General features: G+C 34.5%; 4 protein-coding genes across 12 annotated transcripts in view; 1 reads left to right on the forward strand and 3 right to left on the reverse strand.

Moving 5' to 3' along the window:
* Positions 1 to 2,551: 2,551 nt before the first annotated feature.
* LOC100186279 lies at positions 2,552 to 3,510 on the reverse strand. 4 transcript variants are annotated; one of them, XM_018812880.2, is made up of 4 exons: positions 3,382 to 3,510; positions 3,172 to 3,324; positions 3,015 to 3,083; positions 2,552 to 2,959 (listed from the first exon to the last, which is right to left on the reverse strand). In XM_018812880.2, exons 2-4 carry the CDS (start codon positions 3,287 to 3,289, stop codon positions 2,634 to 2,636), a joined length of 513 nt encoding a protein of 170 aa, XP_018668425.1. In that variant the 5' UTR covers positions 3,290 to 3,324; positions 3,382 to 3,510; the 3' UTR covers positions 2,552 to 2,633. The 4 variants fall into 4 exon arrangements, with proteins under 4 accessions (XP_018668425.1, XP_002132062.1, XP_018668426.1 ...); XM_002132026.4 differs by having other exon boundaries at positions 3,172 to 3,510; XM_018812881.2 differs by having other exon boundaries at positions 3,015 to 3,099; positions 3,172 to 3,510.
* Positions 3,511 to 3,526: 16 nt separating this feature from the next.
* Positions 3,527 to 7,815, forward strand: LOC108949689. 6 transcript variants are annotated; one of them, XR_003396140.1, is made up of 15 exons: positions 3,527 to 3,858; positions 3,986 to 4,109; positions 4,482 to 4,560; positions 4,645 to 4,760; positions 4,832 to 4,975; positions 5,028 to 5,167; positions 5,237 to 5,457; positions 5,595 to 5,698; positions 5,777 to 5,872; positions 5,944 to 6,239; positions 6,290 to 6,463; positions 6,515 to 6,625; positions 6,683 to 6,807; positions 7,151 to 7,273; positions 7,344 to 7,815. XR_003396140.1 is itself a non-coding variant. In XM_026835733.1 (12 exons), exons 1-11 carry the CDS (start codon positions 4,094 to 4,096, stop codon positions 6,590 to 6,592), a joined length of 1,464 nt encoding a protein of 487 aa, XP_026691534.1. In that variant the 5' UTR covers positions 3,527 to 4,093; the 3' UTR covers positions 6,593 to 6,625; positions 6,683 to 6,811. The 6 variants fall into 6 exon arrangements, 1 of the variants encoding a protein (XP_026691534.1); XR_003396137.1 differs by having other exon boundaries at positions 3,527 to 4,109; XR_003396138.1 differs by having other exon boundaries at positions 3,527 to 4,109; positions 6,683 to 6,791.
* A 163-nt stretch (positions 7,816 to 7,978) lies between these two features.
* On the reverse strand, positions 7,979 to 8,988 carry LOC113474481. Its single transcript, XM_026835734.1, has 2 exons — positions 8,188 to 8,988; positions 7,979 to 8,119 (listed from the first exon to the last, which is right to left on the reverse strand). The coding sequence occupies exons 1-2, from the start codon at positions 8,672 to 8,674 to the stop codon at positions 8,001 to 8,003; spliced, it is 606 nt and encodes a 201-aa protein (XP_026691535.1). The 5' UTR covers positions 8,675 to 8,988; the 3' UTR covers positions 7,979 to 8,000.
* A 189-nt stretch (positions 8,989 to 9,177) lies between these two features.
* The window catches only part of LOC100176929 (protein PBDC1), a 2,941-nt gene continuing 1,097 nt past the window's right edge, over positions 9,178 to 11,021 (reverse strand). The window contains exons 3-5 of the mRNA XM_009860937.3: positions 10,853 to 10,993; positions 10,116 to 10,227; positions 9,178 to 9,830 (exon numbers count right to left, since the gene is read on the reverse strand). Of these exons, the coding sequence (XP_009859239.1) occupies positions 9,667 to 9,830; positions 10,116 to 10,227; positions 10,853 to 10,993 (417 nt within the window). The 3' untranslated portion in view covers positions 9,178 to 9,666. The remainder of the gene's footprint in view (positions 9,831 to 10,115; positions 10,228 to 10,852; positions 10,994 to 11,021) is intronic.

Genomic DNA, 11,021 nt, shown 5'->3' on the forward strand with positions numbered 1-11,021 from the left:
CGAAAAGTTACTTAAAGTACTTCTTACACACAGTTTGGTGCGCTTTATTTATTTAACCACCTTCGTTTGGTTGCAATTCGTGCGATAACTAAGAAACGGAATACACGTCAGCACATACACATTAGCTAAAACAGCGTTGTTAATCTAAATTAATACCTGAATTTTCGGCATTTAAAGATTGTAAATAAAAATATAATCAAGCGTTAGCATTCTGAAATTAGGTAAAGAATGTTAGCGGGAATTAAATCGAAAGCAAATACACGAAAATGACAAGTAACATAGAATGTACCCTCTGTTATTTAATTGTTTGAAATTATATGTATAGGGGGGTGGGGAAAGACGGGACACCTTTTTATTCTGTTTTCTCGTCCCACTTGGTAAACAAAGAAAATTAAAGGAATTAAAAAACGTACCATTATGACTCCCATTCACCCTTTTTGGTTGTTTAAAACACGATTAGAATCACCACCACCCTACTATGTATGCACCAAGAATGAACTTGGATTGCCACGTAAAGATACTAAAAATGAAGCAAAGAAACATTAACATTTAAACTTAAATAAAATTGGCATTCAGCCAGCCGTGATATAGTTTGATTGGCTGTTATTACGTATTTCCTGATTGTTACGTTCAGTTGCTTCCTATAAAATTCACGTGCATGAACAAATGGTCTTCATTCTCTTCTATACAGGTACACATATATGAGTACTGCATTGTGCATATTAGTAAAGACCAGCTATAAGTTTGTTAAGGTTTTACCAAAGAATCTACGTTGTCTATAACAGCTTAAAGAGTTTAACTTGAATTACAAGACCACGGATCTTCAAGAAAAACCAACTGTTTGTTTTATAGTGGTGCTGGGGTTCAAGTTTTCATTCATCGTTTGATTACAGCAATATGGACGGATTTACTAAAGGCTATGACGTTACGACCATGAATGCATCTGCTGATGACATCATTGAACCAAAACCGAGGCAAATCCAGTTCATCGCTTCTTTGACACTCGAAGCCATTATTGCGACATGTAGTGTATGGTTTATAGTGAAGCTGATTGTCCATGGTGTAAGCACGAAGAGATTCAGGCGACGAAACAAAGCTGATACAAACGGTGGTGTTTTGTACAGCTTAGTTGTGTTGGCCGCTGTCATGTCTTTCGCCCGGAGCAGCTCCTCCCTCTTGATTATTGCACTTTCTCCTCAGAAACCCGGATATGACGTACAGTGTGACCGTTTGATGGGATCCAGTTTCGTGATTTACATGGCTGCGTTGGTGTCTGTGTATTTCTCGCTATGGTATCGACAGCGTGCTTTGTACGCGAATCGACTGCTTGCCCAATCTCACAACAAATTTGTTTTGGCTTGGAGTATTTTCAGCGGTTTTCTCATAACGGTCGGCAGTGTTTCTTATACGATATATGCTGTGGTCACCGGTGTTGATGGTTACGAATCATCATATTCTGGTTGCATATATACAGGTCGTATAGCCCGATACCTAATAGGGAGTATCCTTAATACTATCATGCAGTTTTCGCTCTTAGTTCTTTTTATTATTCCCCTTCGGCGAAATTGGAAAGGGTGCGCAAACTTTTTGTCATTTCGGAAATCTATGATGCAGTGTATAAACAAACAGGAACCTGACACGAGCGGTTCTGGCAGTTCTTCACAAACATGCACAGATGTAGTGGAGGAAACTAATCTACCAGAGGCCACAGAACAAATTGAAACGAAATCTTTAATAAACAAGAAGATACTTCGCTTGCTTAAACGGTTGACGTTTGTCACTGTAGTTTGTATTATCACAGACTTTCTGGCCACAGTGCTTGCTATCGTTATAATACAAAATAACGGAAGTTTTCACAACCTTACAAAAGTCGTTTATGATGTTAATCTTCTATTCAATGTCATCAGTGTTATTTTATCATTTGATGACTATGGGAAAATACTCTGTCCATGTGGCAACATCAAATGTGTTTAAAGAAGATACCACAATTATTAACATTACATCAGTCGTCTAATCTCGCCGCTGTAAAATACAATTTCTCCAATGTTTTCAAGTTTAGCCTATATATAGTAAGGTGGGGAAAGATGGAACACCTTATTATTCTATTTTCTCGTTCCATTTGGAGGTAAACTAAGAACGTTTAAAAAGTTATAAAACTATATTCTCACTTCCAAAGGCCGTTGTTAATTGTTTAAAATACTTTTAGAATATTTGGATACTATGTGCTAAGGATGTCCCGTCTTACCCCACCCTAATATAACAAAATCAATATTTAAATAAATGGACTATATGTTAAATCGCCACTTAATGTCAAGTGTTGCTAATGTAAAATAAACTGTACATATACTTGTGGAATGTCACGATCTAACATTACTTAAAGCATAGACTTTCTGGTTCACAAAGGTGTCCCGTCTTACCTCACTCTACTATACCGTTTTTCAGAAACGACAGTCATTATAAATAAGTTGCATTTTAAAATATAGTTGGTCATTACTAATGCATGTGCTTTTGCTCGTACCCATACACATGCAACAGCTCCAGAACCACACGCTTTTGGCCCAAATTTTTAATCAAGAGATTTTGGGACCGAAAATTAAGAATTTAGTTGAAAAAAAGAACTAAACAAAAGTGTTTTATTGGACAAAATACCCTTTATAAAGAAGTGTATATCGAAATCCGCAGCCCATATGGTTACACATTTTGTAAATCGTTTGAGTTTCTCCTGATAGAGTAATCTTTACTCGACAATTCAGAAATGTTTGTTTTCCTTTGATTCTCGTACGCCCTGGACCTTTGATGACGTGCAGCAGGTGTGTAGAAAAACGGGTCCAGCACTGGCTTTGGGGCCTTGGCAGAGTTAATTTTCTTAAAATCAAATGGTTTCGATTGATAAGGGAGAGGAAGTAACATTGGAGGCAGAATATATTGTTGCTGCATGACTGATCGAGAATGTTTTGGTCTGTATCAAAAGGACAAGTTATTAATTTTTGAGTTGTTCATAGTTTTAATCTTACCGTATTGGAAGCTCTGTTTTTGTATTTGTTGAGGTGTCAAATGGTTTAGCGTGCTTGGAAGATATAGATCTAGGAATGGTTTTCACTGTTAACATTAATTTCAACAATAGCATAGCATCCCTTTAGTGTACTCTATGCTGATAGATCTAATGCTTACCGTGCTTCTTTAACAGACGGTAACTTGTCCACACTTTTTTGGCGCATTTCAAATGACATTCGTTTGTGTAATTCCCTTTGATTGTAGCAACGTTGTATGTCCGATGCTTTTGCAACATCGATTCCACTTATTATTGGCCAATGTTGTAAAAACCTGACATACACAGAACTTTTCTGACGCTGTTTGTTGTGCATTCTGTAAAGTACTAACCTGCAATTTGCAGCCTACTTTTATGCGCTTGCCTTCATACTGCACAACGCATCCAATAACGCTGGGTTAAAAGAAATGGGGGAGTGTGGAATCAACTTTGTCGTGTTCTTGGTAATACCGCAGGATGGTGTAAACATAGATACCTAAACATATAGATACGAAACTGGCGAAAAAGTTTAGACAGGTCACGCTTCACTGAATCCGTGCTAATTCCGATTTCATAATAGCGTTGAATTGCAGAACTGGCAGTTTGTTGATTGTTATTTTAAATATGTCGCACTGCTGTATTCCTGGTTGCTCCTATGAGTATAAAAGCAAAAGTCCAAAACGTTCTCTATTTAAAGTTTTGAGAGCCGATCTGGCCAAAAATGTAGAGGAGAGGAAGCACCGTGAAGAACTAGCACGGTGCGTTTTGTCTTACCGAGATCCTGATCCCGCGAAAGGAGACAGGATAAAAGATATGTTACACAGAGAAATGTATGTTATTGTTATCTACGACTAATGAGTATATACACAACTTGTATTTAGTCAGTTTTTAACAATTTATTTATTAATATGTGAGTTTCATTACCTTCAAATCATGGTTGTATAACTGGTTATACAGGGCATCTATCTGTGAGGCACATTTTAACCCGGAGGACATTAATGTGCAGTCTACTCGGAAATCTTTAAAAATTGGTGCTGTACCTTTGTTGAACATGCCGAAAAAATCATGTTCTATTCCAAAGGTAAAATTAATCAGTAAATTAAAATTCGTAAATTCAGCTTCCAGTTGGTGATTTGTAAATTTGCAAGGAGAATTAGCACAGATTACAAAAGTAATAAGGGATAGTTTAACTTATCAGTCATCAAATAAAATGTTTAATTATCCTAACTATTAAATTCTAACAATTTGTTCAGAAAATTCGCAAAGAACCATTTGCAAGGCAGGCCCCACCACAGCGAATCCAGCACAGTTCAGTGGAAAAATTAGACAGAGAATCCAAAAAAATCTCGCCAAAGTTTGTTGGTGCGAAAGCAGTGACCAGCTGTAGCCATTTGTTTTTATGTTATTTAATATAAATAAACCTTATTTACAATAGACATTAAACAATTTTCAGATAAATGGTCATTTTGTTATCGGTTCGGAAATTTTATGGCTGAAATGCATTCACAAAACAGTGTGGAACCCATTATCAGGTTGGTTAACGAGAATTTTTTTTATGATCTTTTATTTTTTAAGTTAAATACACCAAAATGAATTAACATGCACTTATTGCGCAGTGTTTGCATTGCTGTGGATGTGACAGTGAGTTGGATATCATTTCATGGCTGGCGTGTTGATCCCAGTCATCTTTCCTTGCCCGATATCAGGATTTCTACATTAAATTATTTTTTGGGTAACAAATAATAATTATTGAGCTTGGTGAATTAGTGTGTACTATGCTTTATACCTCTGTTCACTTTACAGAAGAAGTGATGAAGTTTAAACTTTGTGAGGGTATTGATGAAAAATACTCAACTCGGAACACAAAGCTTCATCACCTACAAAACTGGAATGGAAACTGCCTTTCAGCAAGGACTCTTACACGTTCTCCACTCTGTCAAGTAGCATGTACATACTTGTATAAATTACACAATCAAGTTTATTTTCATTTTTATGTTAGTTTTAGGCGATGAACAATGTTCTCAATGTACAAAATACCAGTACAAATCCAAATGCAACAAGAAATATTGTGACCGCAAACGTGAGGTGTCAGAGGAGGAGTTGGTTGATATCGATGACAGCTTGCACTCAGACTTCATGGTATAATAAATATTGTTTTAATTTGTTATCACATACAATCGTAAATATTATATATTAACACTTTTGTAGGACCTACTTCACTCAGAGAGTGGAGATATGAATGAGTGGCAGCAGATGTTCTTTCGTGAACAAATCCAGAATTCCAGGAAGTCTGCATATTGTCGTCGATATCATCCAGATGTTGTTAGATGGGCAATAGAGTTATATTCTCGTTCGCCTTCGGCCTATCAACATTTGATTACGACCGATGTGCTAAAGCTTCCATCGTCACGAACTCTTCAAAAGTTCAGGTACAACCAAGTTTACCAAACTTTAACAACTTATGTTTAAAACTACATATTGGTTTTCCAGGCACATATTTAAATTATTTTTTATTGCTTTTTAGCTCTTGTTTTAGATGTTATAAAGTATTCATTTTTTTCAACAGAAATATCGGAACAAATGAACCAGGACTAAATCAAATTGCTGTGGAAGCTATGAAAAATCTTAAATTCCCAGTAGAGGCTTACCTAACCGTGGATGAAATGAAAGGTTAAGTTGCAGTGTTGAACTGTATTTAATAATAACACATCCAGATGGCTCTGTATTTACCAAATGCATTTATTTTAGTCAAAGAAAGCTTGGTATATAAGGACGGTCGGTTGGTTGGGTTTGTTGATTTTGGTGACCGTTACACGCAAACAAAGATTGCAACACACATTTGCAGTAAGTTTGTCTGTACTTGCCAATATACGAAAAATAAAATATTTTGTAACTAATCCAAACATGACTTTCAGTGTTTTATATACGATCACTAAAAAAAGAAATTTCAATGCCATTATCATGGTGGCCCACAACTACCACCCCTGCTTATCAGTTGGCTTCCACATTCTGGGACCTTGTTGGCACTTGTGAAATGAACAGTGTTCATGTAAATGCAATTGTTGCTGATGCGGCCTCAGTTAATCGGAAGTTTTTCAACCATATATATGGAGGAACGTACTCGTTGAGCAGGGCTGTTTATACTGCACCAAACCCATACCGACCAAGCCATCCAATTTTTATTTTAAGTGATCCAAGCCATTTACTTAAGGTAATTTTATTAAATAATCAAAATAAGTTAACTCAGCTCTAGGCTTTTAGACAACTCGGAATGGTTTGTACTCATCCAAGCCTGGTGGTACTAAGTTTTTTGCTAAATCTGGACGGGATATTTTATGGACACACATTCAAAACTTGTACAACCTAGAATCAAAGAGTGTTCTTCATAAAACCCGGCTTTCAAATGTTCATGTGGATTTAAATTCATACTCTAAGGTAAACCATTTAGCACAATTTTTTTTCTCTTCCAATGTTAATAATTTATAGATGAATGTATCTCTTGCTCGCCAAAACTCTCCGTTGGGATGTAGGAAAGGCTCTGCAGCAAGATATACCAAATTCTGATGGAACTGCAGAGTTGATCCTACTGATGGACAAGTAATTGTTTAGGTGTGTTTGCTACTAATAAATCCTATTTAACCTAACATGTTACAGGTGGTTTAAAATCATTACTTGCTCTGTAAATAACTCCATCCATTCTGCAAATGATGAACGTCTTGATTGGCTGGATAAGAAATTCGTTCAATATCTTTTGGATTGGCAAGTAAGTGTTCAAAGAAGTTAGATATAGTTTAACTTTAAATAAATGTGTTTTTAAGACGGAGGTGGATGTAATTTACCCTGGGGAAGAAAAACGAATCCTTTCACGTGCCACTTTGCAAGGGCTTGTTTTTACATCCATCAACCTAATAGCCTTAACTAAACGGTTGCTACATGATCGTCCAGCTAATGGTCTCAAATATATTTGTATTGGAACATTCACTCAGAATGTGTTGGAAGCTACCTTTGGAAACTTAGTAAGGGATGCTCATAGAAATAGAATATAACTGGCTGAATGTTATTTAAATATTTTCTTTCTAGAGAAATACAATGAGAAGAAATACCAATCCGGATATATCACAGGTTGGGTATGGTGTGACTGCGATTTCGCAACGCAAAGCAATAAAACAAATTAAAGGTGGAAACACTACTCACGGCACAAAAAATGTATGGACATCTGTCTGTAATGAACCTTTGACCAAAAAGGTAATACAAATAGTTAGCTGAACTTGATGATCAGTAATCACTGCATTGGATTACTATAATGTTGTTACAGGTTAAACCAAACCAGCCACAGTGAGCCTGCTGGTGGTACAGGTGATACCCCCTCCTTTGAGGGGCTAATACCCAAACACTTGTTTGGGGGGGACTGGGAAGCCACTGATTAAAATTAAAACAAGAAATACACTGTGCAAACGTGTGCTACTGTTTTTTATTCAGTTTTTTTAACTCGCCTCTAATTCCTTTTGACTGCTTGGTGTTCAATGAACAAATATTTTGAAACAATGATTTCGCAAAATTGTGACCCAAAACTTTAACAAATAAATGCATAATATAATTAACAACTTGTTTAAGAACATCACAATCTTGCTTCCATTTTCCATTAAAAACATTAAAAAAAGTATTATATTCTTGGTCATTATTAAAGAATTCTAAAATATAAAACAAATTGACTTGATCTGGTACCTTGGCAGTTTCTATTTTATAAAGTGAAAACAGCTTTTGGGTGAATAACTGGAAATCTAAACTTGGGTGGTATAAAGCATTGGGTATGAATTCCATCGATTTAATAAAACTACCAGGTGGTGAGTTATCACAGAAAGCAAGAATTATTGCCTGCTGGTGTAAGCTATACTGCTGTATAGCTTTCTTAATTAAATACCCATCAATGTATTCTAGTATCTCTGAAAAAGTAAACAATACATAAAGGATATTAAACAGATTTTATAGTTATATAGTTATCACAGAAAGCAAGAATTATTGCCTGCTGGTGTAAGCTATACTGCTGTATAGCTTTCTTAATTAAATACCCATCAATGTATTCTAGTATCTCTGAAAAAGTAAACAATACATAAAGGATATTAAAACAGATTTTATAGTTATATATATATAGTATATACCTTTTTCTCTTTCATCAATGGTAATTGTTTGTGCATCTGCTGGCTGAAATTTGGCTGCTTGATTGTACTGCAAAACTGTGGCATCCAACACCTTAATAAGAAGCCTTGCAGCCACATTCTGAGGCATCCCTAGTGATTCCCCAGCTTGCATACATATATGAGGATATTCTCTATATAACTGATCTATATTATAATGACTCTTGAACTTAATTATTAGACTTTTAACTGTATTAAAGGATTTTGAAGAAGGTGTTGAATAGATTTCTGGTATTTCAATCCCAACCGACCTGCACATTTTAATAGCTGCATAATAAATCTGTACTGTTTCTTTTTTAATATCTGATGTAAAATGATCCAATCTATGCCTTTTTAATTCTTCTGGGTCACAAAATGTGGAGCAACAGTTCTCAAAATCACAGGAAAACGTGATGTTCATTAAGTCGAATGCTGCCAATGCCTGGTTTATCTCGCTTGCTGAGTTGGCCATGATTAAACTTGTTCTTAATGTAACTAAATAAAGGTGTGTATCTGCGAAATATAATACTTATATAACTCAGTAACATACATCTTAACAATAAAACTAGCTAACAGCAACTCGTATCAGCACATACGATCATCAGCGTTAATACTACGGATATTTGCCCGAGCACGGATTCAGTCAAGCGTGACCTGTCTAAACCAGTTTTTTGACTATGTATTTAAATATATGGTATATTAGTTGATAAAATTTGCACAAAATGTGGAAAACATTATTGCAAATAATGTGAAATCGATATCTAATTAAATAATACATAAATTAATCTGTAAATTCCGAAAGTTGTTTGTCACGTGATCTTCAGTTTCCTATCTATATGTTTAGGTATCTATGGTGTAAACGCCTACAGTCCTACACCGTACAACTACGAGATTTCTAATAGCGCTGACAAGCTAATTAACTAAAACGTTACTAAAAAAACAGCAGATTTTTTACAAATAAAAAAACAACGAATATTTACTCGAGTGCTTGAATTTACCAGGTTTTCTTTTTTAAATACATTACTTGAAAAAACAACCACCAAATCAACGAACTACCGTAACCAGATAAAAGAAACTACCATATTTGTTTCTATTATAGTATTGTGTTGTTTGGAAAAAAACTCACAAATAGGTGCTTGTGAGTTACTTTTGCATCGCAAAGGAATGACCAAAACTGGTCCATTTGATTTGATCGCTGGGAGTTCACAAAAAAAGACTGGAAAATTTAGTGTACGCTAACAAATAGTTGTGTGAAAAAATGTTGTCATATAAATAGTGACTAAAAATCAAAACAAAAAAAATAGCTTAAATATTTGTGTTGTCAGAAGAAAGGTTGAGAAAATGATTACATGTATTTAAAAATAGTATCCTAAGTATAAGTTGCGAGTCTTTTGACTGTTGACAATTGAAACAAAAAGAAAAATGGGTAAAATACTGTAAAACAGAGAGCGTTTGAAATATTGGTTACGATGACACTGATATTTGTTTTGTTGCATCTATGATACCATGGATTGTATTTCCATTTGAAGAAATATTAGATTTTTTTTTGCGAGTGTTTTGGTATAACCTTGTGCTGAATCCTTCCTTGTTTCGAGCAATTTCAATTGCCAAAAACTGAATTCGAGTTGCTAAAAAAACAAATCAATGCAAATGGGTTAAACTAATCTATCTGCCATATTGATATTGTTGCCCAAATAGTCTAATTTTAAAAGCTGACTTTACAATTTGTGTTATAAGCAACTAAAATGAGAATGTGTTCTAAGAGCAGCATAAATTTAAAGTATATAAATTACTTAAAAAAAAATTTTTTTTTTAACTTTACAGCATGAATTAGTAAGTTTTTTATGGTATGAATATAAGCTGTGATTGGCTTGATCTACTGGAATGATTAAACTACAACAGTAACTTCTTACCAAATAAAGTATTAGATTCACTATACTCCAACAGCGGGTCTAACCGCAACAAAGTTCCATAATTAAAATCTTGAATAACTCCATCGAACTTATTACAAAATGTTCTCCAATCCTGTTAATATAAATTTAATTTATAAACAAATTGAAACAATATAATATAGAAAAACCTATAATGCTCTGTTGCTACAACACTGTCTACTACAATTATAATATTAAAGATAAAGGTATTTATACTCATTTAACAAGTTACTTACTACAGATTGGAGATAAAAATCTACAAATATTTGAACGGTAGCCTTGGTCCAAATCACATACACAAGTCACGGACTTAGACATTATGTTATTAATTTATTAATTTAACACAATCTTGGGTGGCAGTGCGAATATACAATTAACAAAATTGTTCACATAGAATAGGGAAACCGATTTTTAATCAAAATGGTAAATGCAATATAGTTTGGCTAGGCTTGTCTGAATAGATAAACTACCTAACAGCAGAGTAAAAGGTGGTTTAGGAGCGGGATGGTAGAATATATATGTTGTCACTTTTATTTTCAAAAGTATATAACTTAAACAGAACAAAATAAACGGTAATTAAAAAGTGGGCATTAAATCTTAAATTTATTAGCAAGAAATTGTAACACTAAGTGTGACTCCTGTATTTAGTTAAGTACCACAAAAATATGATAACTTGAAATCTCACATCAAATAATCTAATATTATTATCATCAACCTACCTCTTTACTTTTCGCTGTTTTTAAATCATCCTCATGTAAGTGAGCAATGTCTAAATCTGGGAATGATTTTCGAAACTGTCGGTATATTAAATCGTCTTCCTTTGATAATTGAAGGTAAGTTGGATCAACTGAAGTTATCAACTAGAACAGAAGGAAAAATAATTAAACC

This window comes from Ciona intestinalis, chromosome 8 (genome assembly GCF_000224145.3).
Source record: "Ciona intestinalis chromosome 8, KH, whole genome shotgun sequence".
NCBI classification, from domain to species: Eukaryota; Metazoa; Chordata; class Ascidiacea; order Phlebobranchia; family Cionidae; genus Ciona; species Ciona intestinalis.